General features: G+C 33.5%; 3 protein-coding genes across 3 annotated transcripts; 2 read left to right on the top strand and 1 right to left on the bottom strand.

Moving 5' to 3' along the window:
- The first annotated feature begins 4597 nt into the window (after positions 1-4597).
- On the top strand, positions 4598-11085 carry LOC120130499 (sodium/hydrogen exchanger 2-like). Its single transcript, XM_039147736.1, has 16 exons — positions 4598-4705; positions 5087-5111; positions 5144-5329; positions 5466-5584; positions 5789-5886; positions 6225-6284; positions 6633-6679; positions 6762-6956; positions 7649-7695; positions 8642-8708; positions 8824-8924; positions 9035-9136; positions 9417-9555; positions 9632-9694; positions 10192-10275; positions 10640-11085. Exons 3-16 carry the CDS (start codon positions 5195-5197, stop codon positions 10958-10960), a joined length of 1578 nt encoding a protein of 525 aa, XP_039003667.1. The 5' UTR covers positions 4598-4705; positions 5087-5111; positions 5144-5194; the 3' UTR covers positions 10961-11085.
- A 1757-nt stretch (positions 11086-12842) lies between these two features.
- Positions 12843-13585, bottom strand: LOC120130712 (F-box protein At4g12382-like). The gene is made up of 2 exons (XM_039147885.1): positions 13554-13585; positions 12843-13449 (listed from the first exon to the last, which is right to left on the bottom strand). The coding sequence occupies exons 1-2, from the start codon at positions 13583-13585 to the stop codon at positions 12843-12845; spliced, it is 639 nt and encodes a 212-aa protein (XP_039003816.1).
- Positions 13586-26072: 12487 nt separating this feature from the next.
- Positions 26073-27294, top strand: LOC120130581 (peroxidase 3-like). Its single transcript, XM_039147792.1, has 4 exons — positions 26073-26285; positions 26371-26562; positions 26636-26801; positions 26888-27294. The coding sequence occupies exons 1-4, from the start codon at positions 26073-26075 to the stop codon at positions 27292-27294; spliced, it is 978 nt and encodes a 325-aa protein (XP_039003723.1).
- The last annotated feature ends 334 nt before the right edge of the window (positions 27295-27628 follow it).

Here is a 27628-nt window from a genome sequence, read left to right as displayed (position 1 = left end):
TTATTCGTCTTAAAAATTTTGAGATAGAATATTTGTTTTTGCAGGATGTGTATATTTTGTTAATCGACTAAGAAATAATACAAATATATATTATATTATAATCATCCAGACTATTAAAAATAATTATTTTATCTATTTATCTCTAGTTTATACTTTGAATTGACATCCACTCTAATAATATTAAACAATAGGATAAAGTATAAAAATATTCCCTCGACTATAGGGTCTTATTTTATTAAGTTCCCCAGCTATTAAAAGTTACAAAATGATCACCTGATTATTCATTATATTCTAAACTCATCATTTTCTGTTAAAAATTTAATGGTTATTTAAGTTGGACGTTAATATGATGACTAGAATACTATAATCATTTGAGATTTTAGGATTATATTTTATCATATAACAATCAACATGTTAACATTCGACTCATAATACCATATATTTTTTTAACAAAAAAGACGAGTTTTGCATATAAAAAATAGTCGATAACTATTTTATAACTTTTAATAGTTAAGAGACTCAACAGATCAACACCCTATAATTGTAGAATTATTTTATAACTTTTAATAGTCAATGGACTTAATAAAATAGTATCTCATAGTCGAATGACCATTTGTGTATTTTATCCTAAAAATAATCGGCTAATATGATTATAACACTTTAAATTTGATAAATATTTGTTGTATTTTTTTATTCCATGAAACTGAATAAGCAAACTCTTAGTATTTATAGAGACAAAATTTATGAATTGGATGAACTAAAAGAAGTAGATTTGGGGCATTAAATGCTTATAAGTCATGCCCAGCTAACGTGGGGTTACAAAATGCAAATATAGTAAAGTCCAAGGGACCGACCCTCATAACATATGTTTTATTTTTCAAGCTATCAAGGGGCCCAACTATTGGATACGATAACGACCAGTTAGCTTTCATCGTGGGCCTGCCTAGGGATGAACCGAGGAGCGTTGGATACGACAAGGTTCAATCACGTTATGTGACAGTCGTTGGTGTCGAATCCATAACCCTTAAAAACTACATTTATTTCTTTTATTATTAAAGTAAGTTGGTTCGTGTCACACCTCTTAGAGTTTTATAATTCTATATCCTTAAATTTTTAAGTATAGTTTTTTTTTACCTTTCCAGTTCCTAAGGCTTTGCTTTGATTAATCTAAACTGACTCGATTTATACACTTAATTTTAATAGACGAGTATCTTAATTAATTATATATATATATATATATATAAAATAACTCGAACTCGAGAGTTATGTCAATTCCTTGCCCGCTTCGTTACCTTCGATAGAGGTTTAATTAATATGGCTATGTTTTGAGTGGTCCTGACTGACTCAAGTGTAATCTAGTGGCTGTTGCTCATTAATTAAGTTGGAACTCGACTCGAGAGTTTGTCAATTCCTTGCCGCTTCGTTACCTTCGATAGAGGTTTAATTAATATGGCTATGTTTTGAGTGGTCCTGACTGACTCAAGTGTAATCTAGTGGCTGTTGCTCATTAATTAAGTTGGGACCGATTCTTCATTGGATTAAGCCAATGGACCCCAACTCCCTGCTCTCGCCATGGATCTGATGGTTTCTTAATTGAGGAAATTTAACGCCCATGATATTGATGTCCGAGAAAGAGCCCCCATTTCGGGATGTGTAAGTTAATATATGATTAAGAAAAATTGTTACTAAAAGTGTTAATATATTTTTAATATTTATTATAAAACGTTATTTAAAATATTATTTTTTATCGAAAATGTTAATGTAGAGCATTATCTAAAATGTTTAATATTTCCGCTAAAGTGTTATCTAAAACATTATTTTTTTCTACCGGAAATGTTAATATTGGGCGCTACCTAAAATGTTATTTTTTTCTATCGGAAATTAGGTAGCGAAATTAACATTTCCGGTAAAAAATATTTTAGGTAATGATTTACTGAAAATGTTAAAAATATTAATATTTTCGGTAGGACGGTAAGACATTTATTTAACTGTATATTAAGATGCCGTACAACATAACTACAACGATATATTAAGGCTATCGTACTATAGTTTTTACTCGTTCCGTCGTATAATAAATAACTACACATTATATTTTTAAATGATATTTTTCATTTAAGTACCTAAAATACATTTAATCAAAATAGATATTTAAAATTATTTTAATTAAAATAAATATTTGATATTATGTTAACATTTTCAATTACACATATTTTTTTTGTTCATTAATTTTAAATTAGACTGTCATACGACATAATTACCCATAAAAAAAACAACTAATGACTTTCAAATAAAATAAGAGTATATTATCATTATTATTCAATCAATTATTATTGTATTTCTATTTTGATTAGCAAATGAATTGCTTATCCAGCTCAGTTGGTAGAGCGCAAGGCTCTTAACCTTGTGGTTGTGGGATCGAGTCCCACGGTGGGAAATTCATAATTCGGAGGTCTCCCACGGAAGTTGCTCTCAACCTGGTGTTGGGGGTAGCCTACTATCCTACCTCCCCTTACCCCATTATGTATGAGAATAAGGGTTAGCTAATTTTTTCTATTTTGATCAGTAAATTATAAACATATAATTTTATCATTAGTTGTTCTTTTTCATTTATGTTTTGATCACATTCTATTAAATTGTTAACGATAATAATAACGTGATTCTTTTAAAAATTAATTAAAATCATATTTATTGTTTAATATTTAAGTTATTTTTGAATTAATCACTGATATCCGATCTATTAACCGACTAATCTAGATCGGGTACAGCAGAGGCGAGGCAACCCTCCCAACCCAGTTTGTTTCATTCGTAAACTTCAGGATTCGAACCCCATACCTTACTTAAGGGACCTAATATCTCATCATACCAGACCAACTGATTGTTGGTTAATATTTAAGTTATTTTTTAGAGGGAAAAAAACTTTACAAGGGACAACAACACTGATCTACTTGAAGTACCATCCATAATCAAATATGCATAGCCGATATTAGAATCCATTTTGAAGTACTAAAGATATATTGGATGATTATGGGTTATGGGTTGTTTTATTGACATATTTGAATTCGATTCGAGTTAAGATTTGACTCGATTTTGAAATAAAAATATATACTAACTCGACACACACATATATATATATATATATATATATATATATATATAATTCTCTATTTTTATTAGATTAAATTAGGATATAACTAAAAATATAGATAGAGAAATGTAGTATAATAATTATCTTTGAATATACTCTACACTTGTTGGGCCTTTCCTTGAACTTCAACTCTTTACCAACCTTTCCTTTTCATCATTCCCTTGAAATAAGGGTAGAGTATAGTAAAGGTAACTCAACTATGCCAAAATAATCTTTTTAGTCAATAAGTTTTCAAATGTTATAAAATAATCATTATTATTGTTTAAATATCTATAAAATGATTATTAATATTTATCAAATTGTTATAAAATGATCATTAAACTTATCAAACTATTATAAATTAATGTTTAAGCTTATTAGAATTTATTATTATTTATAACATTACAAGAATTATATTATAATATTTCGATAAATTTAATGATTACTTTATAATATTTAAACATTTAGAAACAAAAAATCATTTTAATATAATTAAGTGACCTCGAGTTACTTCACCCAATAAATAAAGGCAAAAATGCACTAGAGGTCCATGAACTTTAAAAATACAATGTAGTCATTATATTATTTTTCTCTCAATATGATCCTTCAACCCAGAAAATAAACCTAATGTGACACTTTGACCAATATGCTGATGTGACAGTTCACTGCACTGACGTGGCAGTATATGATACTGATGTAGCAATCCACGGCGGTTGATAACGTGATAGATGAGATAAATTGGTAACTCAAACATAGAAGATGGATTGCCACGTCAGCACCGTTGACCGTCATGTCAGTATTATGAACTGCCACGCTAGTATATATATGTCAACAACGAAAAATATTAGTCAAAAGGTCACATTGAATTTATTTTATGAGTTATAGGACCACATTGAGAGAAAAAATAATACAAGGGTCACATTTTTTTTTTTTTAAGTACAAGAATCTCTTACGCGATTTTGCTAAAAATAAATTTCTTTACCGAATGGCACAAATTGGCGTAGAGTCCACATTAAGATGCTTTCATCACCAAAGACCTCATATTCTCCACAATTACACCATCACCCATCGCCGTCAAATTCATTATCAGGTTTGATTTCAGCAATCGAACGGTTAAAAATCAACGGAATACTGTCGTCTTGTGTGACCGCCACTACACGTTATAAAACACCCTTACATATTTATTCCTTTCGCGGTCTTTGCATTTGCAATGTTTGCTACTCAATACAATCGGATTCTTCCCGTCACGTGATTTCCCCACTTATTTTCTCTCCCCTATTTTCGCATTAAATCCATAAATACAACAGAAAAGAGAATCAGTAATCTCTGATTTCCCGTTCCTCCGAAGTTGCAAGTAATTTCGCGGTAATTTATCGTTTTTGTTCTGTTTGGATGCCGAGAAAAAAAATGATGTGAATGACCGAAAGATACTTGGTCGTTAAGTTTCCTTTGATCTCTCTTTCTTTCGTTTTTTTTTCTGTCTTCTTGAATTAATGAATGAAGTGCAGTGTGAAAGTAGCGTATCTAAAATCGAGTTATTTACTTTTTGCTAGATAGAATTGTTCTTTTATGCTTTACTTGTTGAGTAATCATACTGATTATTTTACTTGTTTGGTTTATGAAAAAGCAGTCGAAAATAATGTTTTAAGTTTTAATATTATTTCGTGTTAACGTGTTGTGCTGTAAAAAGAACTCCGTTGTAGATCAAATTGTCGAATTGACTATCGTTTTTTAGAATCCTCTAGAGTTTTAAAGATTACCGCGACCGAAAAAGCTAGGCGTTTCTTTCATTTTACGCTTAATTTCTGCTAATCATATCATAGTTCATCATAAATGATTATCAAGTAATTAATTGTTGTCTTGAGGTTTTAATGAAGATGTTTTTATATATGAATTTGTTACTTCTGTGTCGTACGATCAATCTTATAACTGAAGACCTGAGTTGGATATTTTTGTTTTGAGCAGTGGAATTATTTGGACTGAGGTAGCTGCATTGTTTTTTTGAGTAGAGCTAGGTAGCTACATTGGGATACTGGATTCGAGGCCTTTGCTCTTCCCAGGCATTTAGGGATGGCATTGGATCCCGATCAAGCTTCGGTTGACTCTATTACCCTATTTGTGGCACTCCTTAGCTCCTGCATTGTGATTGGTCACCTTCTGGAGAAAAATCGATGGTTTAATGAGTCTATAACTGCACTTGCTATTGTGAGTTGTTCAATCACTCCCTAACCCATTGAGCTTGTTAGGTTTGAAATGGTATCGTTTTGGTTGTTGTTTTGTAGAAGGGATATAGTTTTTTTTCTTTTCAAATATTTGGTGATAATCTTGGGTATGATTGCAGGGTCTTTGTACTGGAATTATTATTCTGTTTACCACTGAAGGAAGGAGTTCACGCATTCTAGTATTTGACGAGGAGCTTTTCTTTATATATCTTCTTCCTCCTATCATATTCAATGCAGGGTAAGTCTCTGTCTTATGTCAAACTAGCAAATATTTGTTTTTTGTTGCCGTAAGTATTTTGATAATTGATACTACAAATTTCGTTTGAATATGATGCATTATATTTGTTATTTCTTCAAAATTGAAACTACTCATGCCCTTTTTTTCCTATCTTTGTTTTGTTGGTGTTGTCTTTGATAAATCTGACATTTTTCGATTCACCAGATTCCAGGTCAAAAAGAAGCAATTTTTCCGTAACTTTGTGATGATAATTTTGTTTGGTGCTGTTGGTACTTTGATATCATTTGTCATTGTATCCATAGGTATATTCAAATTTCTTCAAGCTTTATAGTCTTCAAGAAAATCTCTTTACTATCATTCAGTTCCAGGCATGTATAAAGAAAATTAATATATTCAGGACCGCTGTTTTTGCTTGAATATATCTTTTATGCTGCTTATGTATGATACTAGGCAGTAGGCACCTTTTTATGCTTTATTCTCCAAATTTTCAACTAGACAAATAAAATTTCCTAAATTTAACCTACTACTACGCATGGAACCTTGCTATTCAATGCCTACATAAATAGTTTTAGAGTGATTATCTTCATGATTTGTTGATAAAAACTTAGAAGTTATTTTCTTCACAATGATCTCGTCTCAGGTACCATGCAGTTGTTTAAGAAGTTGGATATTGGTTTCCTGGACATCGGAGATTATCTTGGTAATATCCGTGTCTTCAATTAATAGTTTGCTGATGTTTCTTAGTTTAAATGCTTACATACATCTGATATGCAGTTGTGTGTAGCACAATGCCGTTTAAAGATTGGACCAGATTATTCATCCATCTCTTATGAAAACTATGGACATATTATTCTCAATTCCTTTTATTTTGAATCATTATTAGTGTATTGCATGTAATTTTTCATCTCATTTTAGGTTATATTTTTTATGCAAATACATGTATATAAACATGCACAAACAGCCACATACATACATTGAACATGCATATGCTTTTCATAGAACCAGGTTTATGCCTATCTTGGCTCTTACCGTTGCTTTCTTCTTTTAGCACTCGGAGCTATCTTTTCAGCCACAGATTCTGTTTGCACTTTGCAGGCATAAATATTTATTCAGTTTATTGAAGTGAAAAGAAGAGTTGAATATACATTGTAGTATAACTCTTGTATTTTCTGTACAGGTGCTTAATCAGGATGAGACACCTCTTCTGTACAGTGTAGTCTTTGGTGAAGGTGTGGTAAATGATGCCACATCAATTGTACTGTTTAATGCAATTCAGAAGTTTGATCTCTCTCACATCACCCCAAGCATTTTTATGGAATTCATTGGGAACTTCTTATACTTTTTTATTACGAGCACATTGCTAGGAGTAGGGGTGAGTCCTTTCTAATTTTTTGCATCTTTCCATGTGTTTATCTGCCTTTTATTTATGGTTGCAAAATTTGTTTCATCATTTGACGTTATAGTCTTTGTTAAAACAACTCTTTATTTTCAATTTTACATTACATGGGATTCAAAGCCACAGTGTCAAGGAGATTTCTTGTTTGAGCTTTTACTCTTTCCAAAGGAAGACCTAAAGAGAAAATTAAATGAGTGTTCAATACAATCTAGATTGACAGAAGATAGGATTCTTTTTTTTTTCATTTCTTCTAATCATTCTTAGCTTGTGACTACACGTGATATGGTTTACTCATATAGTCGTATAAATTATGCCAATTGCTATCCCAATCAGCACTTTATTCTTTGATTATTAACGAACTAGCTATTTGGTTTTAACTACTTTTAAAAAACTCTAGGCTTTTAGCTTGATGTTGATTTGAACAGTAAACAGGTCTTATCCTCTTTTTTCTTTCATCCCAAGAAAACTTTTGCTTTAATGACCAATTGAGTATGCTATTGCCTTACCACAATTTTGTTTTGTTATCAAGCCTGCTTTGTGTTATTGTTCATTTTTTTTCAATTATTACTGACTTTGCATATTGAGTCTGCCCCATTTCAAGGGTTTTTAGCTATCGGACATGCATTTATTTTATTTATTCCTTAACATAACATCAATTTCGCTTGCAGGTTGGACTACTGAGTGCATACATCATAAAGAAATTGTACATGGGCAGGTTTGTTAAGGGCAATGATTGTCTTTCCTTCTTGTCTCCTCTTACATGATGCAAAATATAGTTAATTATGGATTATATGTCCATCCTTGTGTTAAAATGAAATGCATGCACCTTTTAGTAGGTAGCATTAAATCTCTAAGTCAGAGTGTTTCATTGTGCCGATTAGAGTTCAAGAACTTTGTTGTTAGGCATTTTCTGTTCAGAGGTTTAACAAGATCTATATTTTTTACTGTCAAATGTTTGTGTTAAAATGAAATGCTTGCACCTTTTAGTTGGTATCATTAAATCTCTATATCAGAGTGTTTCATTGTGCCGATTGGAGTTTAAGAACTTTGTTGTTAGGCATTTTCTGTTCAGAGGTTTAACAAGATCTATATTTTTTACTGTCAAATGTTTGTGAATTTACTGTTGCAATACGTGCCGATTGGAGTTTAAGAACTTTGTGTTAGGCATTTTCTGTTCAGAGGTTTAACAAGATCTATATTTTTTACTGTCAAATGTTTGTGAATTTACTGTTGCAATACGTGGATTGAAGTTCTGCGACGATGATGTTAGGCATTTCTCTTGAGAGCTTTAACAAGATTTATTATTGATTGATGATTGTCAAATGTTTGTGAATTTATTGATTTTGGCAATTGTTAGAACTGGGAACTAGTTGCCGTTCTTATCACCAACCTAGATTCACATGATAGTTGCGGATAACTTGACGATGGTAAATTTAGGGTTGTTTATTATGATGTTAGGCTGAGCTCTTGATGGTTCAAAAACTAAGAATTCTTACCACAATGGTAAGTCTAAGTACTGTCATTAGAATCTCTTTCTCCCTCTCTAAATGACTTGCAGTTGGAATCTTATCTTCCTGTGTGGCATGAGAATCCTATATTTCTTTACAAATTAAATTTCCTTTTCATGTTGGACTATGTAGCTAAGCTTCTCCACATTTCAGGCACTCTACTGATCGTGAAGTTGCTCTCATGATTCTCATGGCTTACCTCTCATATATGATGGCTGAAGTAAGTATTCTTTTTAATTAATGTGTGCCTAAAGATCCATCTTTCTAATATTTCAGGTGCTGTTTTAACACCGGTTGTCGTGTCCTTGTTTTCTCTGAATGATTTGGTTTTTCAGCTGTTCAGTTTGAGCAGCATTCTTACAGTGTTCTTTTGTGGCATTGTCATGTCACACTACACCTGGCATAATGTGACTGAAAGTTCAAGAATCACCACCAAGTATGTTCATTTGAAATTTAGTTCCCACATGTTGAAAAGTTTTTCGGTATTCTTTATCAGACCCAAATAAACATGTTTTACATTCTTGCGCTGATTATTGATCATTGCAGGCATGCTTTTGCAACACTATCATTCATAGCAGAGATTTTCATCTTCCTGTATGTTGGTATGGATGCTTTGGATATAGAGAAGTGGAAAATTGTTATCAAAAGGTGATTTATATATATATATTTGGCCAAAGTACAGTTTCATTTATATTGTCTTGCCATGTTGGTATATAATTTTACACATTATATCTTTTTTATCATCATCTTTAACAATCTCAAGAAATTGATAATGTAATGTCAAGTAATAGAGATGGTCAATACAGTATCGTATCAGTTACCATTGCATGCCTTTTGTTTTCTTTAAATGGTATCTAAGTTGAATATCAAAGCAATGTCTCGCAATATCAATTGACTGTTCAATTGGATATATCATATGTTTTTGTAGCCCTGGAACATCTGTGGGGGTGAGCTCAATACTTCTTGGCTTAGTTCTAGTTGGAAGGGCAGCTTCTGTATTCCTTCTATCTTGTATCTCCAATTTATTCAAAAGGCCTGAGAGCGACAAATTTACTTTGAAGCAACAGGTCGGTATTTTGAACTATATTTTAGATTTTCTTCCCTCTGACATACTTGATTCACTGAATTATTCAAGTCAAACAGGTTACAATATGGTGGGCAGGACTCATGCGAGGTTCTGTGTCTGTGGCGCTTGCTTATAATCAGGTAAATTAGGTGATAAGATGTATGATCTTGAGACTCCTGCATTTTGATTGATTTATTTCCCAAAAGTCAAACATAAATCAATAATCATTTCTATGCTGTTTTTGACATCAATATAATATAATAGTAGTAAGGCATAGAACTTTTTGTTCTCAGCATGAATTTTCTGGCTTTCTGAATTGTTTGCCTCGTTAGTCTGGATATAAATTTTTGCAGTGAAAATGTTAAAAAGTTGGCATTTTAGTGCCTGATCAAATAATGATGATGTATGGTAAGACAGATGCTTCATCATGCTTTTCTATAAACTGAGGAAAGTGTACCAAAAAATTGTGAATTCTTGGGCGACCACCATCCATTTACTGCAGTCATCGTTAGGTGCATTTGCTTGGACATGTTATATTGGCATTCTTATCTCCGAGTAAAGAACACTATAATTGCTGTTTCGCTTTGGTTCTTGCCACCTAAGTTGTAATTTATTTTAATTTATCGGATATATTCAGTTTACCAGATTGGGGCACACTCAATTGCGAGGAAATGCCATCATGATTACCAGCACCATCACTGTTGTTCTTTTCAGTACTGTGGTAAGCTCTCGTCCTAAAGTTAGAACTGTTTTTCAATAATGATAGGGTCTACTCTGCATAACTTTGTCAAGTGAGACTTTCTCAGTGGCGATTCCTTGAATTTTTTTTCTCCATATTCCCTTGGAATAAAGTCAATAACCATCCTTTTACCAACGTATACATAGATATCTTAATGACTGACCCTATCCAGGGATATTTGTGTAAACCTTTTATGTTAGATGGTCGATTTAGAAAGGCGTATAAGATTGATGGAATTTCCAATAATAAGATCAAGGCTAGGTTAAATGGAGAAGGTTGCCATTTGCGGACGTCAAACGTGACTTGCATTGTTCACATCATGTAAGTTCGTTTGTCTTTGTTTCAGGTGTTTGGATTGTTGACAAAACCTCTAATAAGGCTGCTGCTGCCAAGAAAGAACCTTAGCAGCACTGCATCTTTTGATGCTCTTCCTCCAAAGCCGTTGATGGACCGGCCACTTCTCTCCAACGGGCAAAGTGCAGATCCCGAAGCGGGCAGTCAGAACATTCCCCGTCCGACCAGCCTACGCATGCTCCTAGCTACCCCGGCTAATACCGTCCACTACTACTGGCGGAGGTTCGATGACAGCGTCATGCGTCCCATGTTCGGCGGGAGAGGTTTTGCATCACATGTTCCTGGCTCACCAACAGAACCACTTCTTCGCTGAATGTTGCACTAAGAGAAGACATTCGGGAGTTTAAAGAATCCACCTTGTCGGAATCTATACATGTAGGAGTAGGATAACACGGCGTGTGTAAATAGTTAGCATTATTACTGATCAGGGAGATTAAAGGGTATCTGAAGAAACGAGTGCAAATTACTAAATTAGGCACGCTGAAATGATTGTAAATAGGCACTGGATTCAGAATTAGATAAGGAAGCTTTACGAGATTAAACCTCACAACTTTTTTAATATGTTAATATAACGTAAGAAGCTCACTCTTCTTCCTTATCCGTTGAGTACTTTGGAAGATTAGGTTATTGATTTTTGGCGCCTCTTCATTGTCAATGGGAACTTCACAGGGTTTCTTTAAGGAAGTTTAATGCGTGGTGTTAATTTAGGACTGAATTTTTAAAATGGGCAAAACTATGCATTTAATACCTACACTATCATTTTTAATCTGTTTTAGTATCTAAACTTTCAAAATTTTCAAAATCATACGTAATGTTTAGTTTTTGTTTCATTTTATTACCCACGGTTAAAAAATTAACGCGTTTAGTACCTAAACTATCAATTTTGGTCCGTTTTAGTATCTAAATTTTAATTTTTTCAAAACTTAACATTAAATTTTGAACACGAGTACTAAAATGAAACAAAAATTAAACTTTCGATATTATTTTTGAAAAATTAAAAGTTTTGTTACTAAAATAGACCAAAGTTTATAGCTTAGGTACTAAATGCGTAATTTATCCTTTTTAGTTTTAGTCTGATTTTATACCTAAACTTTCAAAATTTTCAAAATCATACCTAACATTTAGTTTTAAAAAATTGAAAATTTAGATACTAAAACACACAAAAACTAATAATTTAAGTATTAAATATGTAATTTATCCATATATTTATTTTTATTTTTATTTTTTTTACATTGGACGTTAAATCTCAAATAATAATAACAATTCATTTTTTATTAAGGTTGCATGATTGTTGCCCTTATATTATTATATAAACTCGATTATATCAAATAGAAAATTTTATATTATTTTAATTTTAATATAATTTAAAAAGTCTTTTTCTGTTGCAATTTCAACCCTCACGATTAGGTTAGTAATCATTATAGGGTAAACTATTCAAGTGACTACTTAATTATGGAAATGATGTTAATATGACCATTATACTTTCAATTTTAATAATATGACCATATAATTATTTAAATAATTTCAATGTAACCACTTGTTGTTAAAAGTAAATGGCATAATTGATGTGATTATTATTGACTAACGATGAGCCAGAAGTCCACATCGGTTACATCGTTTTGTTTTTAACGGCAAACGGCTTCTTTGAAACCACTTGATTAATTATATGATCATATTGACACCATTCCTATCGTAACAAAAACGTCGAATGAAAAAAAAATAATTCTAGCATATACAGCCAGACTTTATTATTTCTTATGAAGTACTACTTCATCAAAAAATATGCCTAAGATTTCAATAAAAAGAATTCTAAAATTTGAACTCAAAGATAAGTGCCGAACATCAAATTCACCCCGACGAGGTGATCACCATTTTTGCTTTTTGTCGATTTGATGTAACCGAGGTTGAAACCAGACCCCTTTACTTGTTCCGGGCACTTTAGCTTTCCCGGTGTTTTCGTAAGGGATCATCGCATCGGCCGGTCGGCACGACACGATCGTCCCGCAAGTCGAGACTAGAGATCCTTCTCCCAGTACCGATGCCAATCGTTTCTTCCTGTCCTTGATCTCGTGATTGGAACTGAATCTCAACGGGAGACATCTTTCTTTGTCCGACTTCTCGTACGTTACCTGTCCGAACATTATGCTCCGGTCCTCGATCGAGAAGAACACCGTCAGATCCGTGTCGTCGAAGTACTAGAAGACCCCGTCGTGGTACGCGGCGCACTCGATCCTGCTGGGGAACGAATAGAGTTTGTGGTTGGTCCATGAGTTGGCTCCGCGGTGAATCACGTACAGCTCCAAATCCTGTCGTCGTTCGATCCGACAAATGATGCACACGTCGCAATCATCCGAAGTCGGGGGAGCCGAGAGCACGGCCACGTGGTCGGATGATTCTCCGTGAGCTAACTGGCACGGGACCGGGAGCTCGATCGTGGTACGAGAGAAAGGACAGAAGAAGAACAACGAGCCTTGTCGAAACAGAAGGAGCCACCCCTGACTCGATGCAAGGCAGGTTGCTCCCTCCATTTCCGGGATGGTAATTGAATATCGTTCGCCCGATCCGGTGACCAATGTGCATCGAGAACTATTGTTTTCGCCATAGACTAGGAACCAAGGCTCGAGGTCCGTTAACGCTTCGATCTCGGCTGAAGCCGCCGAAGAAGCGGAATTCCAGTCCTTGCAGACGCCACGGAAACAGAGAAGATCGATTAGGCCTAACCGCTCAGCAATGGCCGGCAAAAGCTCATTAGGAAGATCACCCCATCCCCTCACCGCGACCCGATCGTCGCACATGCTCGGCCTACACAAAAGCCACTACATTTGCATCACGGACACATTCAATCATACATATTCGAATATAGATACAAAACTTTACGCTCGATCCGAGATTTGTTTAGGCATTACCTTTGAGAATGAAGCACAGCCGAAGAATCCATGGAAACAAGAGTGTTTCAACTAAGGTCTTCCGTCCAACAATAGTTTATATTTATTCTACTAAAATCATAATTTAATTACCTAAAATTATATCAAGTCATTAAAATATATTATTCTAATACTTATTAATATTAGATTTCAAATACAACGAAGAACAACATTTATCCAATCTCTTATAGTTTGACATTATGAATGGATGCCAATGAGGTGATAAGAAACGTAAAGTTCAACCTAAGAAAGACAACAAACAAAACAAACCCTATTGACAAGAAATCTTCTAAAGATTTAATGTTTTAATATTTCAATCTCTTTCAACAATCGTACGAGACTAGTTTTGAATTATGTTGTTCGACTTCTTAAAAGGATGCTTCTCATAACTTAAAATTTTGAACAAACTCCTCAAATCCGAAGGAACCCCATACCAGAGCATTATACTATCAAGCTTTTATATGGATTATCGTTAATTTTGAGTGAATTTTGTAGAAAACCAATATAAGAAGACGTGAATGAAATGTGGATGTTTTAGTGCCCCTCTTACCACGAAACGTAACATGTAACGAGTGGCGATTGACGATTGACCGACAATAATCAAATTGATATGTAAAATAAAATTTCACGTTAACATTAGATTATCACGTCATTTGATTATTAATATTTAGTAATTCAATAATTATATTAAATCTAAAAGTAAGATTTAAAGAGGATGAAATCTAATATTTTAAATACACGCATAATTGTTTGATTTGTTTTAACGATGGTGCACAACCTTTTCCTTTATTAAAGCAACACCCCTTTTAAGGGATTAAATTAGCTTCAAAAAACAGAGTAAAGCTGAAGCAATTAGCAAGAAAACCCCAGAAAAAAAAAACCCAGAAACTAAATACGAAATTCGGCTTGTTAATTATTGAATTCAATCAAGTAGCTTAACCATTTGTTTAACACGTGTTTGGGGCAGACAAAACCAAGACCTGCCATTAACATAGTTGTGTGGTTCCAAAATATTTATATATATATTTAATGAAAATACATGTGGTATTTTTCGTATACACTCGGTGCACGCTATCATCCATCCTCTATCGTTTGCACACGCCTCGTTGCATGCCCGCAAGGCTCATAATCTTGTGGTTGTGGATCAATTCTCACTTAGTGTTAGGGGCAACCTACTATCCTACCTCCCCTTACCCCATTACATATGGGAATAGGGTCAGCTAATTTCCCCCCCCTATATTTGGGTTAACTCCTTTCTAAGTTTTAGAACTCATTTTCTAGATGGTCGCCTGTGCATATATATGATTTACTTACCCATTCTAAAAATAAGAGTTTTACATATCTTTTAAATTATTGAGCGGAGAGAAATCAAAGATCGATATTAATTTCTTGTTTCCATCATAGTGAAAATCTTCTCATTTCCCATTGTTAAATCTCAATTTTTTGATTTCTCTAAAGTCTTGAAAAAGTATAAAACTAAAAGTTTTTTAAAAAAGTTTCAGGTTCTTTGTTTCTTGATCGAATTTTTTGTTTCGTGAATGGTTTATTTCTTTCTCAAATGGGTTCATTGTTAATCATTTTTTAATAATTATTTACCTTTTTAATATTATTTAATTTTTTGATTGATTTCACATAGTGACCAATTTTACTTTTAGAGATTTCATTAAGGAGATTTGGGGAAAGTTACTGAATTACATAGAATATTTTGAAAGTGTAAGTTATATATTATTTAATTTGTTCATCATTTCAATGAATTGAATTATATATAATATTGTGTTAAACTGTATATTCTTTGTCTCTTATCGTGTATGTTTCTTGTATATAATAAGCTAGAAATACAAAATGATTGTAGAAGAAACGGTCATTGTCATGCACATGAGCGGCAACTTTGTTAAGAACCCAATTTTAGAATATGTTGGTGGAGATGGGGTTGAGTAGGCAATGGACAAAGATTTATTAAGTTATTTTCAGCTAATTGACTTGATACATAAGGTTGGGTATAGAGCAGTAATATGATTTAACTATTTGGTACCAGGGGATATTTTAAAGGATGAACCTATAGTTTGTTATGATGATGAATCTTTTAGGAGTATGATTTTACATTGTAAGAAATGAGTACTGTATGTGTAAGTTGAACATGAAGTTGGTAAGCCAGAGTATGCTGAAAATGATGTACAGTATGAGTCGCATATTGGTGGTACATAGGAAAATGGTAGTAGGTCACATATGTTGAATGAAAAAAATTATTTAATTGATGTAAAAGTTAATGACTTTGTCTTTAGGGGCTTTGGCCTTAGTAAAGTTGGTGGGTGCAGTAATGAGACTGGTGAGATAGTGGGCTTCAGAGACTTTGAAGTATAGGGTAAAGAAAAGACTGAGGCAAAAATTGAGGTAGAATCTCATACTGAGTTTAAGATAGATGCTGAGAAGTCTAAAGCTGAGGTTGATGGTACTGAGGGTGAGGTTGAAAGTGAGATCAATAATTCTACTGATGATGAGGGTTTAATTTTTATTTTTGCATAGAGACATGTATTATGGATATGATGATGAAGAAATTAGGGAAATAAGGGAAAAGTTTCTTAAGTTCTATAAGAAGCATAACAATAAGAAGCTTTCCAGTAATGATGTATATGGGGAACCCATTTTTGAAGATGTTGCAACTGATCAAGCCTCAAATGTGAAGAAAAGATAATAAGGATGATAAGGAATACAAGGGTGCTGATAGTGGAGAAGATGCATACTATATTCATTCATCAGATGTTGGAAGTTATGAAAGTATGAAAGATGTAGAAGTTGTTTGCAAGAAAAGTAACAAGATATTTTATGACTCTTAATCCCTAATTTAGTTTTAGGTTTGATTTTTTCTAGCACAAGACAATTCAAAGATGTCTTAGTTAACTATGTTGTATCAAAAAGGCTTAATTATAAGTTTGTGAGAAATGAGAGTGATAAGGTAAGTGCAAAACACAAGGGTCAAGGTTGTAAGTGGGAGATTTATGTCTCTGTTAACAACAATGATGGGTACTTTAAGGTTATAAAACTGATTACTCAGCATGATTGTTCACTAACCTTCAAAAATTCGAAGGCTAACTACAAGTTTATAGATAAACACTTTTTTAAAAAATTAAGGATCATATCAAAGTTGACTTTGCCAGAGATGCAACGTTTGGCTAAGGAAAAATTAAACATGGATGTTCATACCAATATATGTAGTAAAGCAAGGATGTGGGCAAATAATGAGATTAATGGAAGGGTTGCATATGAGTTTGACAGGTTGTTTGACTATGTTGCATCACTAAGGAAACTAACTTAAATTGTGTTATAGATCTAAGGAAACTAGTACACTAGTGTAGGACATTTTTTAAAACAACTTCTCATAGTGATGTAGTAGATAATAATTATGTTGAAGCCTTTAATGTTGTTATTCTCTAATCAAGATTCATGTCCATAATATCTATGCTTGAGTACATTAGGCTTTATGTAATGAATATGATTGTGGAAAATAAAAAGAAAACTATGTCTTGAAAATCAATGTTTAGGCCTAAAATCATGAGAAAAATTCAAGCCAATAAGGAGTTGAGCTCTTACTGTCATGTTACATGGAATGGTTCTGATGGGTATGAAGTATTATTTGGGGAAGGAACTTGTACCGTTGACATTAATGCAATAAAATGTTCTTGCAGGGCATGAGATTTAACGGGTATACCTTGCCCTCATGATATATGTGTCATTTTGTTTAGAAATGAATCAATCGAGGATTATGTGTTTCATTTGTACAAGAAAGAAGTTAATGAGAATCTTTATGGTTATGTACTCCCTTCATTATCTGGTGATAAGTTCTGGCCGAGGGTAAATCTGGGTCTTCTAAGTCCACCTATTGAGAAGAACATGCTTAGGAGATCGAAAAAAAAGAAAACAAGAACCAGGTGAAAGTAGTGTCGGGACAAAATTATCTAAAAAAGGAGTAAGACAAATGTATCAACTATGTTTCAAACAAGGACATAACTCAAGGAAGTGTCCTATTAAACAACAACCTCAACAGGCTGCAGCAACAGAACATCCACCATCAACAGATGTAAGTTACATGTTCTTAACATGTTGCTAGTTATTCTCTATTAAATGTGTACTGGAATTTTGTTACATGTTAACTTCATTTCAATTTTAGGGTGAAAACAAAATAACCCCACAATTGCAGAAGAATTCTTGACAATGTCTTTATTTTGAGTTTGAGCAATATGATGACATCTTTTAAAATAATCGAATGAAAACAAAATTCCTGAAAATCATTTAGTACTTAAATAAAATCGAAAAGTAACCTAAATACATGAAAATAACCCTGACAAAATTTTTTATCCCTTTGCATTTTTTGTTAGACTCTGTTTGATATCCAACCATGGAGGTATAAGTATATACAACCATATTTTCTACAACACTTCAATGCTGAAATGAAATAAAAAAAGAAACCTAAGCAAATACTTAAATGACAAAAAAAATTAAAAACCCAAATACATGGAAAGAACCAAAGACTCATTTAATATAAACAAAAATCATGAAAATACCCAAAATAAAACTCAAACGAAATATAAAAGAACATTTGTACATGAAATTTCAAAAACCCATTGCAAAATCGGGAAAGAATAGACCATTTGATACCCAAAATACTCAAATGAAACCTTGATTGATTTCAAATCGGGGGAAAATCCCAAATGAAAGATGTTAATTTTTTTAAGGTAGCCCGCTGTAAAATAGGGGAAGAAAAGAAAGTTTAGTCCACGTGGAAAATAAAGGGGGTAAGTTTTTTTTAAATCATTAAAAATCATTTTTAATTCGCCATGTGTCATTTTGTTAATGGTCCAGGGCGCCATGTCATCTTCCGTCACGGAAAAGGGTGAAATCGTTGACGACAGAAAACTTCATGTATACAATCGAGAATTTTTAAATTTTACGTATGAAATCGAGAATTAGGTATAGTTCATGTATGAATGGGGTATTTAACCCTATTTTTTTAGAAAAAAATAATCTTGTAATCACCGATATTAGAATCCCAGACATTTAAAAATAATAATAATTTATTTAACCATTAATGTTGCTTGATTCATGCTGAAAAATATTTGAAATTAATATTTGAATAGTAATAAAACACTTAATTATATAAATCTTATTAAGTGTTTTTTTATTAATCTTTTATAAGTACAAAACAATATTTGTTTAAAAAAAATTCTCGAATCTTTCAACATTGAACGCTTACACCCCTGACATATATGATGCTCAAAATCAGATCTTCAAAGAATAACAATAATTCCTTTACCATGAATGTCAATTAGTTCGTCCAGCTCAGTTGGTAGAACGTAAGGCTTTTAACCTTGTGATCGTGGGATCGAGTCTCACGGTGGACAATTCATAATGCTGGAGGTTTCCTACGGAAGCTGCTCTCAACCCGACGTTTGGGGCAGCCTACTATCCTACCTCTCCTTACCTCTTTATATATATATATATATATATATATATATATATATATTTAATTATATAAAATCCTATTCGTTTACATAAGGTCAATGTAGCAACAAGTAACTAGTGGTTCGGTCTTTTCATCTTCAGGAAACAAAATGGACCCAGACACAGTCACTTTTTTTTTTCATGGTCGGCGTGGGTTGTCGGATTATAATTCTATTATCATTATCAGCCTGATAAACATTTTCTTCTAGAAGGGAGGGTCTGAAATTTGAATTGACATGATCTATCCATGCCAAACAAAAGCATTCCTTCTAGAAAGCGAAAAAGGCAGATGTCGTACTCTCTTTGTTCTTCCCAATAAAATAAGACTTGCAACAAGTAATTCAATCTCAGGCTACAGTTTCGATATCCAACGGGCTAGGCAGGCATACAAGATTCCTAATACTATATAAAAAAGGGTAGATTTTCAAAACAAAGCCGTGCTTTTATTCATGGATATCTCTTCGTTCTTGCTGTTCGAGGCCACCGGGGATTCTGAAACCGGGTGCTTCGATCCCGCCATTCCTGTTATTGTTGAAGGCGAAGATGATGATGCAGAGTCATGTAGCTGTTATACTGCTACTGAGTTTCTTCCCGGTGTTGGAGAGCTTAGTGGCTTAGAACACAAAGCAGATGTTGCTGGTGATGATGATGCAGAGTCATGTAGCTGTGATACTGCTACTGAGTTTCTTCCCGGTGTTGGAGAGCTTAGTGGCTTAGAACACAAAGCAAGTGTCGTTGGTGATGATGATGACGACGATGATGAAGGGGAAGTGGTGGAGCTGCAGAAGGATGATGGTTTGCATAAAATTTGCGGGGATGAATACAATGATTATCGGCGTTTTAATGGAGTGGGAAAAAGAGGGAAGAAATCATATTCTGTCTCTGTAGATTCAACCGAAACCCTGAAAGAGAAGAACAGGTTGTTTTGGGAAGCCTGCCTAGCATCTTAACACTCTACGCATTGTTTATGTACCCTTTTTTTTGCAGTTCTTTTTCGAGATAATTATTTGATATATTTATTTATTAATTTAATGAATTTTATTTAATGAATTTAATTTCTGTATTTATTTATTTATTTAATTTAATGAGTTTTAGGGATGTGTCTCGAATGTCACATCAATCTTTCCCCTGGGACCCTTTCCCTACGCATCTTGGCTTCATTCCAGAGTAACCCAACAGAGGAAAAAGATCTTCCCAACAAGCCCTGAATAACCGTAGCCCTATCCCTGAGGTGTAATAAATTCCTCCAAGTCCAACTACAATCCTGAAAGCTGCCAACCTGTCAGAAGGAGTTGTCCTTAATGACATAAACAGAAATCCATGCAATCCAAATAGAGCCATTCTTAAGCAGAAGCTTTCGAATCAAGGAAATGAAGCAAGCCTAGAGGTCCCGTAAGCATAGTCCCCTCTGATTTAGGGCAGCAAACATTAGCCTAATTAACCCTAGCACCTTGGTTGGTTTGTCTTCCCCTTTTCAAAAGAATCGAGAACACAATTGATTAACTTTCTTAATCACAGTCCTAAGAAGAAGCAGTCGACTCCAAAAACTTTGAAAGCTGTAAATTACATATTGGATTAATTGTAGCCTACTAGCTTTCCAACTCTGCAACCTAGCGGAGATCTTATCGATGACAGGAGTACAATCTCTAATAGTAAGTCTCCTTGAAATCAAAGGTAATACCAATTACCTCACAGGTAGGGTCTCACTCAGAATCCCTATAGACACAAGAATGTTTTGCAAAGTCTTACTGCTCACCCCCGAAGAGAAAATCTCAGATTTTACCGAATTTGTATTCAACCCCAAAACTCAATAAAATAACTTCACGACACTTCACACACCCAAAATTGAATCGAAAGTTAAGATGCGTAGGGAAAGGGTCCCAGGGGAAAGATTGATGTGACATTCGAGACACATCCCTAAAACTTTATTATTACTTGGACGACGGTGTTGGATAAACTGTCCACTAAGAGTAAGCTGATCTAGTGTTAAATATCAAACGGTGGAAAGTTATCTGTAAATATATACCTCTAGAGGTGGCAATAGAGTCATTCAGATCGGTTACGGGTCGAGTCATTTCGGGTTTAGATTATTTCGGTTTAGATTCAGTTCGGGTCAGATATCAAGTCGAGTTAAAATTGGATCAGGTGATTTTCGGATCGAGTTAATATCGGATCGGTTGGTTTTGGGTTGAGTCAATATCAGATTGGCGGCGTGACTCGGGATATAGGGGTTACCGGCGCGAACGGCGGGCCTCAGGTGGAAGCTTGCTGGAGGCAGCGGCGCCAGTTGGCTCTTGGATGCTGCACTGGGGTTTGAGAAACCCTAATATTACAGGATCAAGACCGTTGGATCAAAACAGACCCAACTGCTACTAGGTGGCTGCTCAAGATAGAGATGAAAATCCCTAGCCATCCTACTTAGCTGGGCCTGCAAAATTGAGCCTTGTATTGTAATTCGGATGTAATTGGGTTATGCAGGTTTAAATGTAATTGTTTTGTTTAATTCTGGTATTTGTTTGGTATTTAATGATAAAGGTAGTTTCCCAAATAAGCACAATCGGTCACTTATGTCCATTAAGCAATTCCCAAAGCCCCTGAATTATTTTCCATCCATGCCACTAAGGTCACTCGAATCAATCCGGCGTTGATGAGCGAACAACCTTTACTTATGCCATCAATGTCACTTGAACCAATTGGCATCAAAACATGATCATCTTCTAGTTCGTCTTCGATCGTCTTTGATCTAATTTAGGTCGTTAGGACAAAATTAGGGTATGACAAGATCATTTTACTGTTTATCCATGCTAAAATCACATAATAATAAAATAAAAATAAAAAATAAATTATTAATTCATTTATACTCAATTATCGGGTTAAAATCGGGTTGAAGTGCTGTTCAGGTCGGGTATGGGTAAACTAAATTCGAGTTGCTTTCGATTCGGGTCTTTTCAGTTAGGGTTACTTTTTGATTCGGGTTACTTTCGGTTCAACTAAAGTTTGGGTCGATTTCAGTTCAATTCGGATTATTTCGGGTTTCGGATCAATTTTAGGTCATCTTGTTCGAGTCTATATCGAGTCTCGGATCGGATAAATCGATTCGAGTAATCGAGTAGATGTCAAATTTGTCAGGTCTAGATACTACCTTGTACTTACCCCAGATTAATTAAAAAACTTAAATCTTGTACATAAATAAACTTTTAGTGTTCATTCTAATTATTTATATAGGGTTATGATCCACTTACATAATGCAACTTTTTATTATTATTTAATTTTACACATTCAAGTTCGTTTGATGAGTGAAAAATAGACAGTTGATATTAACTCTTTATTTTTTTAATGAATTTTCTCATTTCAGAATAGACACCATCAATAAAATATGTAACTAATCGAAGAAAATTTGAAATTCAGGTCGGGCACGTTGTGCTCCGCCACTGAATAGTTACCCTAGCCAAATCCCATTTAACTAAACCAGGAGCTTAACTAATATGGTCACTCTCCTTTAGATAGTCAAATTAAAATGATTTTCCATTATTTTAAATGTTCATTTATTTATAAATTAAACGGTATTTTAAAAGGCTTGAATAATGTGTATCTATAAAAGATTTTAATACATTAATTATAGTTTTATAATTAATTTCATATTATTATGAATATTTTTTTATTATCAAGTTAACATATCTTATTCAAATTATTTTTTTTTACAAAATAAAGTTTATTAGGGCAGGGCATACCAAAACCAATTGAGATTTACATAGGAATTTACAAATTGCCCATCAAGATTGACAGTGGTAGGATTCGAACTTATCCTTACAAGCTCAGATTCTCGAGTCCCAACCACTTGTACCAACACGAGGATGAAATATTAAAATGTCATAAAATTTTCATTTGATTAATTAAAAATAGAAAAATTAAATCAAATTATCATTTTGTGTTTAAAATTTTTCAAAAAAAAATCTGGCTGAATTAGAGTCAACTTTATACAAACACTCAATTAAATAATGTTAGAGGCTTAAATATTTGCCAACTCTATTAAATAGTCATTAAAAGATATAGTATTAAGACAATTTAATAAAATTATTTTAAAAAAAAAAAAATCAAATTAAATTGATGTCAACCCTATACAAACACTCAATTAAGTGTATCTATATATAAGACAGATAATTTAGTCATTAAAGATCTATGCATGAGCAATTAATGTTGGTCTAAGTTGTGGAGTACCGGAAATTCTCTGCCCTTATCCATGCCTCCTTACAGGATTAGGCCACGTGTACGTTTAAATAGTTATAAAATAGTACCCGACTATAGGGTATTATTTTATTAAATCTCTCGACTATAAAATGTTGCTATATTAAGTCTCTCAACTGTTAAAAGTTACAAAATGATCACTCTACTATTCATTATGTTCAATTCATCATTTTCTGTTAAAAATTGGTTGTTGTCTAAGCTGGACTTTCACACAATGATCGATATATGATAGTCATTTGAGATTCTATGATCATATTTTATCATATCACAGTCAGTAGGTTAACGTTCAACTTAGAATACTATCAAATTTTTTAACAAAAAATACGAGTTTAAAATATAATGAATAGTTGAGAGACTCAACAAAGTAACACTCTATAGTCGGAGGATCATATTGTAACTTTTAATATTTGAGAGACTTAATAAAGTAATACCTTATAGTTGAGGGACCATTTGTGTACTTTACCCTTATTTTAATAGAAAAGAAGTAACAAATTACTGTTTACGATACGACCTTTTCTTTTATTATGAAGTTTTTTTTATATCTCGTATATAATAATCTATTCAGAAATTGTTTTATATTTTTATCTAGAAAAGGAAACAATAATTTATTTAAGATTTAATTCTATAAAAAATAAATTATTATTAAACGTAAAAATTGGAGTTAGGACCCTCCTAAGGTCCATTTAGTTGGCTATATGTTATAATGGCAATTGTACTTGTTTGATGTGCATGCATCAAAAATCAATTTTGAAAGCGACTAGTACCAACAACAATTAACAATATATATATATATATATTAACAGTTCTAAAAATTCATTTGTAACGTAAGTAATCTCAAATATCTCATTTTCAGTTAAAAATTTACGTTTGAAAAAATATTTTTGATTCAAACCAATAAATTAGAAAAACGATACTTTTACGTTTGAAAAACCCATTTTTAAGAAGCATTCATAAACGAAACACCTCCAAATTAATAAATAATTTAACAGACTCCCATCAAGCTAGAAAGTATTCCTTAGGTGTTACCTTGGAAGAGAGTGTTTAGGTTTGTGCGCAAGGGAACGTTGACTCCGCACTTTATCGGACCTTATAAGATGCTTAATAGAGTTGGACCCGTAGCTTATCGATTAGCTTCATCGTCAGATATGGAAAGTTTTCACATGTTTTTTTGTATCAGTGCTTAAGCTAAGACATGTTCTATAAAGAAGAACCGATGGCAATAAAAATTCTAAATCGAGAAGTCAAAGAATCGAGGAACAAATGGCATCGGCAACTGGCCTAAGGCTAAAACCACGATCACTAATGGAAGGTGAAATGTGGCAGAAGTGGTCTAGGGTTTGGAAATTGTCAAATGGCGAGAAGGGATAAAAACCCTATATTATTTAAATTATGAAAAATTATCTAACCATTCTATCTAATTAAAAGTTTATAAATCTTATTTTAAAGTTGTTTATACTTTAGAATGTGCAGTTTAGAATTTAAAATTATATTTTAAATTAAGATTTAAAATTAAAATAGTTATACTATGTAAAATAAATTTTATATTGTCTGCCTATCTAATAATAATCTTTAAATGATTAAATGGTTTAGACGATGTTTTTTTGGTCCTTTCGATTTTAAGACTTCACCCTGATTAATTCGGATTGACTTGTGCCACACACCTGATTTTAGTTTGTGAGTCTTCCAATGATGATGTTTTGCACACACAACGACTCGAAAATGAGATATTATACTTAAACTACCCGTAAATCATCAATCAATTTAACCTTGAATCCTAAAATATAAAAATTAAAACCTTATATAAGACATATAAAAATCATCAATTCGGATTGACTTGTGCCGCACACCTGATTTTAGTGGGTGAGTCTTCCAATGATGATATTTTGCACACATAACGACTCGAACATGAGATATAATACTTAAACTACCCATAAATCATTAATCAATTTAACCTTGAATCCTAAAATATAAAAATTAAAACCTTACGTAAGACATATAGTATTATTACTTTTTCGATAATATAGAGGGCTTATAAGATAATATTTGTTTATTAATTTTTAGTCTATTAATAATGCACACACATCATACATATACGTAATTGTTCGAACATGAGTCGTCTAGAAAAAAATAAAATTCTTTTTTATCGTTAAAGACACTAAAGAAAAAAATAAGCGGAATTGATCATGTAATTTTCCTAAATCACATTGCCTCCAAACTATTAAGTCGAAGGAGGCTATGTACATATCCAGGTGTCATTAACAATAAGCCTTGATTAAATGTTAAATATTAGTTAATAGTGATTATCATTGTAATTATATTTTCATGTATTCATACATATTAACCTCTCTCTATATAATTTTTATAAAATATGCACTCTTTTATTTATTTGTTTTTAAATTTTAAGAATTCTAAGAGTAGAGCTAATTCTTAAAAATATAAACCCTAATTAATCTCAAAACATATTTTAATAATTGTATCATTCTAAAATTTTAGTTGTGTCCATCTTATGTAATAATTATGTACCTAATATATACGTGTTCACCTTAAAAAATATTTTTGGTTCCGTCACACTATACGCGAATGTAGAGCTGACTTTTTATAGTAATTTTTTAACTGTAATGTTAATTTCTCTCACTAAAATACACCTTTGCTACACCGGATCATAGCTACGAAAGATTCCAAAACGACGATTATAAATACGGCCGAGCTCGTTTCACATATGGCACTGCAAGATTCAATTAGAATTATTACATTCACAAGATGAGAAACCAGGGTTTCATTTTGCTTTGCATGCTGGTTGTCGGAGTACTTGTCGGGAGCTGCCATGGAAGTGGCCTTGAGAAGAATTTCTACAGGCATAAATGCCACGATGCAGAGACGATAATCAAGAACGTTACTGAGAAATATGTTGCCAACGATCCCACGTTGCCTGCAAAGTTCCTGAGAATGCATTTTCATGACTGTTTTGTCAGGGTAAGGCGTTGTGTTTAATTGTATATTGCATGCAGATTGTTGAATCATAAATGCTCATGTACGTTTACATGTTAAAATAATTCAGGGCTGCGACGGTTCGGTCCTCTTGAACTCGACAGCTAACAACACGGCCGAGAAGGATTCGATTCCGAACCTAACGGTGTCGGGGTTTGATGTCATCGACGACATAAAAGCGGAAGTCGAGAAGAAATGTCCGAACGTGGTGTCTTGTGCTGATGTTCTGGCCTTGGCTGCTAGGGATGCAGTTTCTTTCAAAGTAAGTTACGTCAAGACCATGTTAATTTTGATTTAAAGTGAAGGTATTTAACAATTTAATTAATTACTTGCAGTTCAGAAAACCATTGTGGAAAGTTTATACCGGCAGACGAGACGGCAGGGTGTCGCGGAGTTCTGAGGCGTTGGCTAATCTTCCTTCCCCTTTCTCGAACTTCACCGTCCTGGTACGGAATTTCGCTAACCAAGGCCTCAATATCCATGACTTAGTGGTCTTATCAGGTACAAATAATCTAAAAACATATAGTAAAGTTTATCATTCACCGTCGATAACGATGTACAAAGGGCTAAGTGAACGTCGAACGCAGGCGGTCATACGATCGGAGTAGGCCACTGCAATACCTTCAGCAACAGGCTATACAACTTCACTGGAAGAGGAGATCAAGATCCTTCCTTGAATGCAACTTACGCAGCTTTCTTGAAGACTCAATGCCGAAGCCTTAATGACACCACGACCTTCGTCCCGATGGATCCCGGTAGCGTGCTGAAATTCGATAATAACTATTACTTGACGGTCAAACAACACAAGGGCCTGTTTCAGTCTGATGCCGCGCTCTTGACGAACAACGTCTCGAGACACATTGTCCATAAGTTGCTCGAAGACGAGGAGAAATTCTTCGAAGAGTTCGCAGAGTCGATGAAGAAGATGGGAGCCATTGGAGTTCTTACAGGGAATGCAGGAGAAATTAGGAAGAAGTGTTTCGTTGTTAACTAATTCCGGGGAAAAAAGGAAAAAAATCACTAGAGGTTCCTATACTTTTGGAAAAAAAATCCAATGTGATCCTCTTATTATTTTTTCTCTCAACGTGATACTCAAACTCAGAAAACAAGCTCAATATGATCCTTTGACTAATGTTTTTCGTCTTTGACCATTACAGTACCGACGTGTCAGTTCACAGTGCTAACATGACAATCTATCTTCTATGTTTGAGTTATCAATCTAGCTCATTTACCACGTCATCCGCCACCTTGAACTGTCATGTTAGCATCGTGGACTGTCATGTTAATACCATAACGATCAACGACGAAAAAACGTTGATCAAAACGTC

Source organism: Hibiscus syriacus, unplaced genomic scaffold (genome assembly GCF_006381635.1).
Source record: "Hibiscus syriacus cultivar Baekdansim isolate YM2019G1 unplaced genomic scaffold, ASM638163v2 tig00110548_pilon, whole genome shotgun sequence".
Classification (NCBI taxonomy): Eukaryota; Viridiplantae; Streptophyta; class Magnoliopsida; order Malvales; family Malvaceae; genus Hibiscus; species Hibiscus syriacus.
The sequence above is the reverse complement of the archived record's forward strand: the minus strand, read 5'-3'. Positions and strand labels throughout refer to the sequence as shown.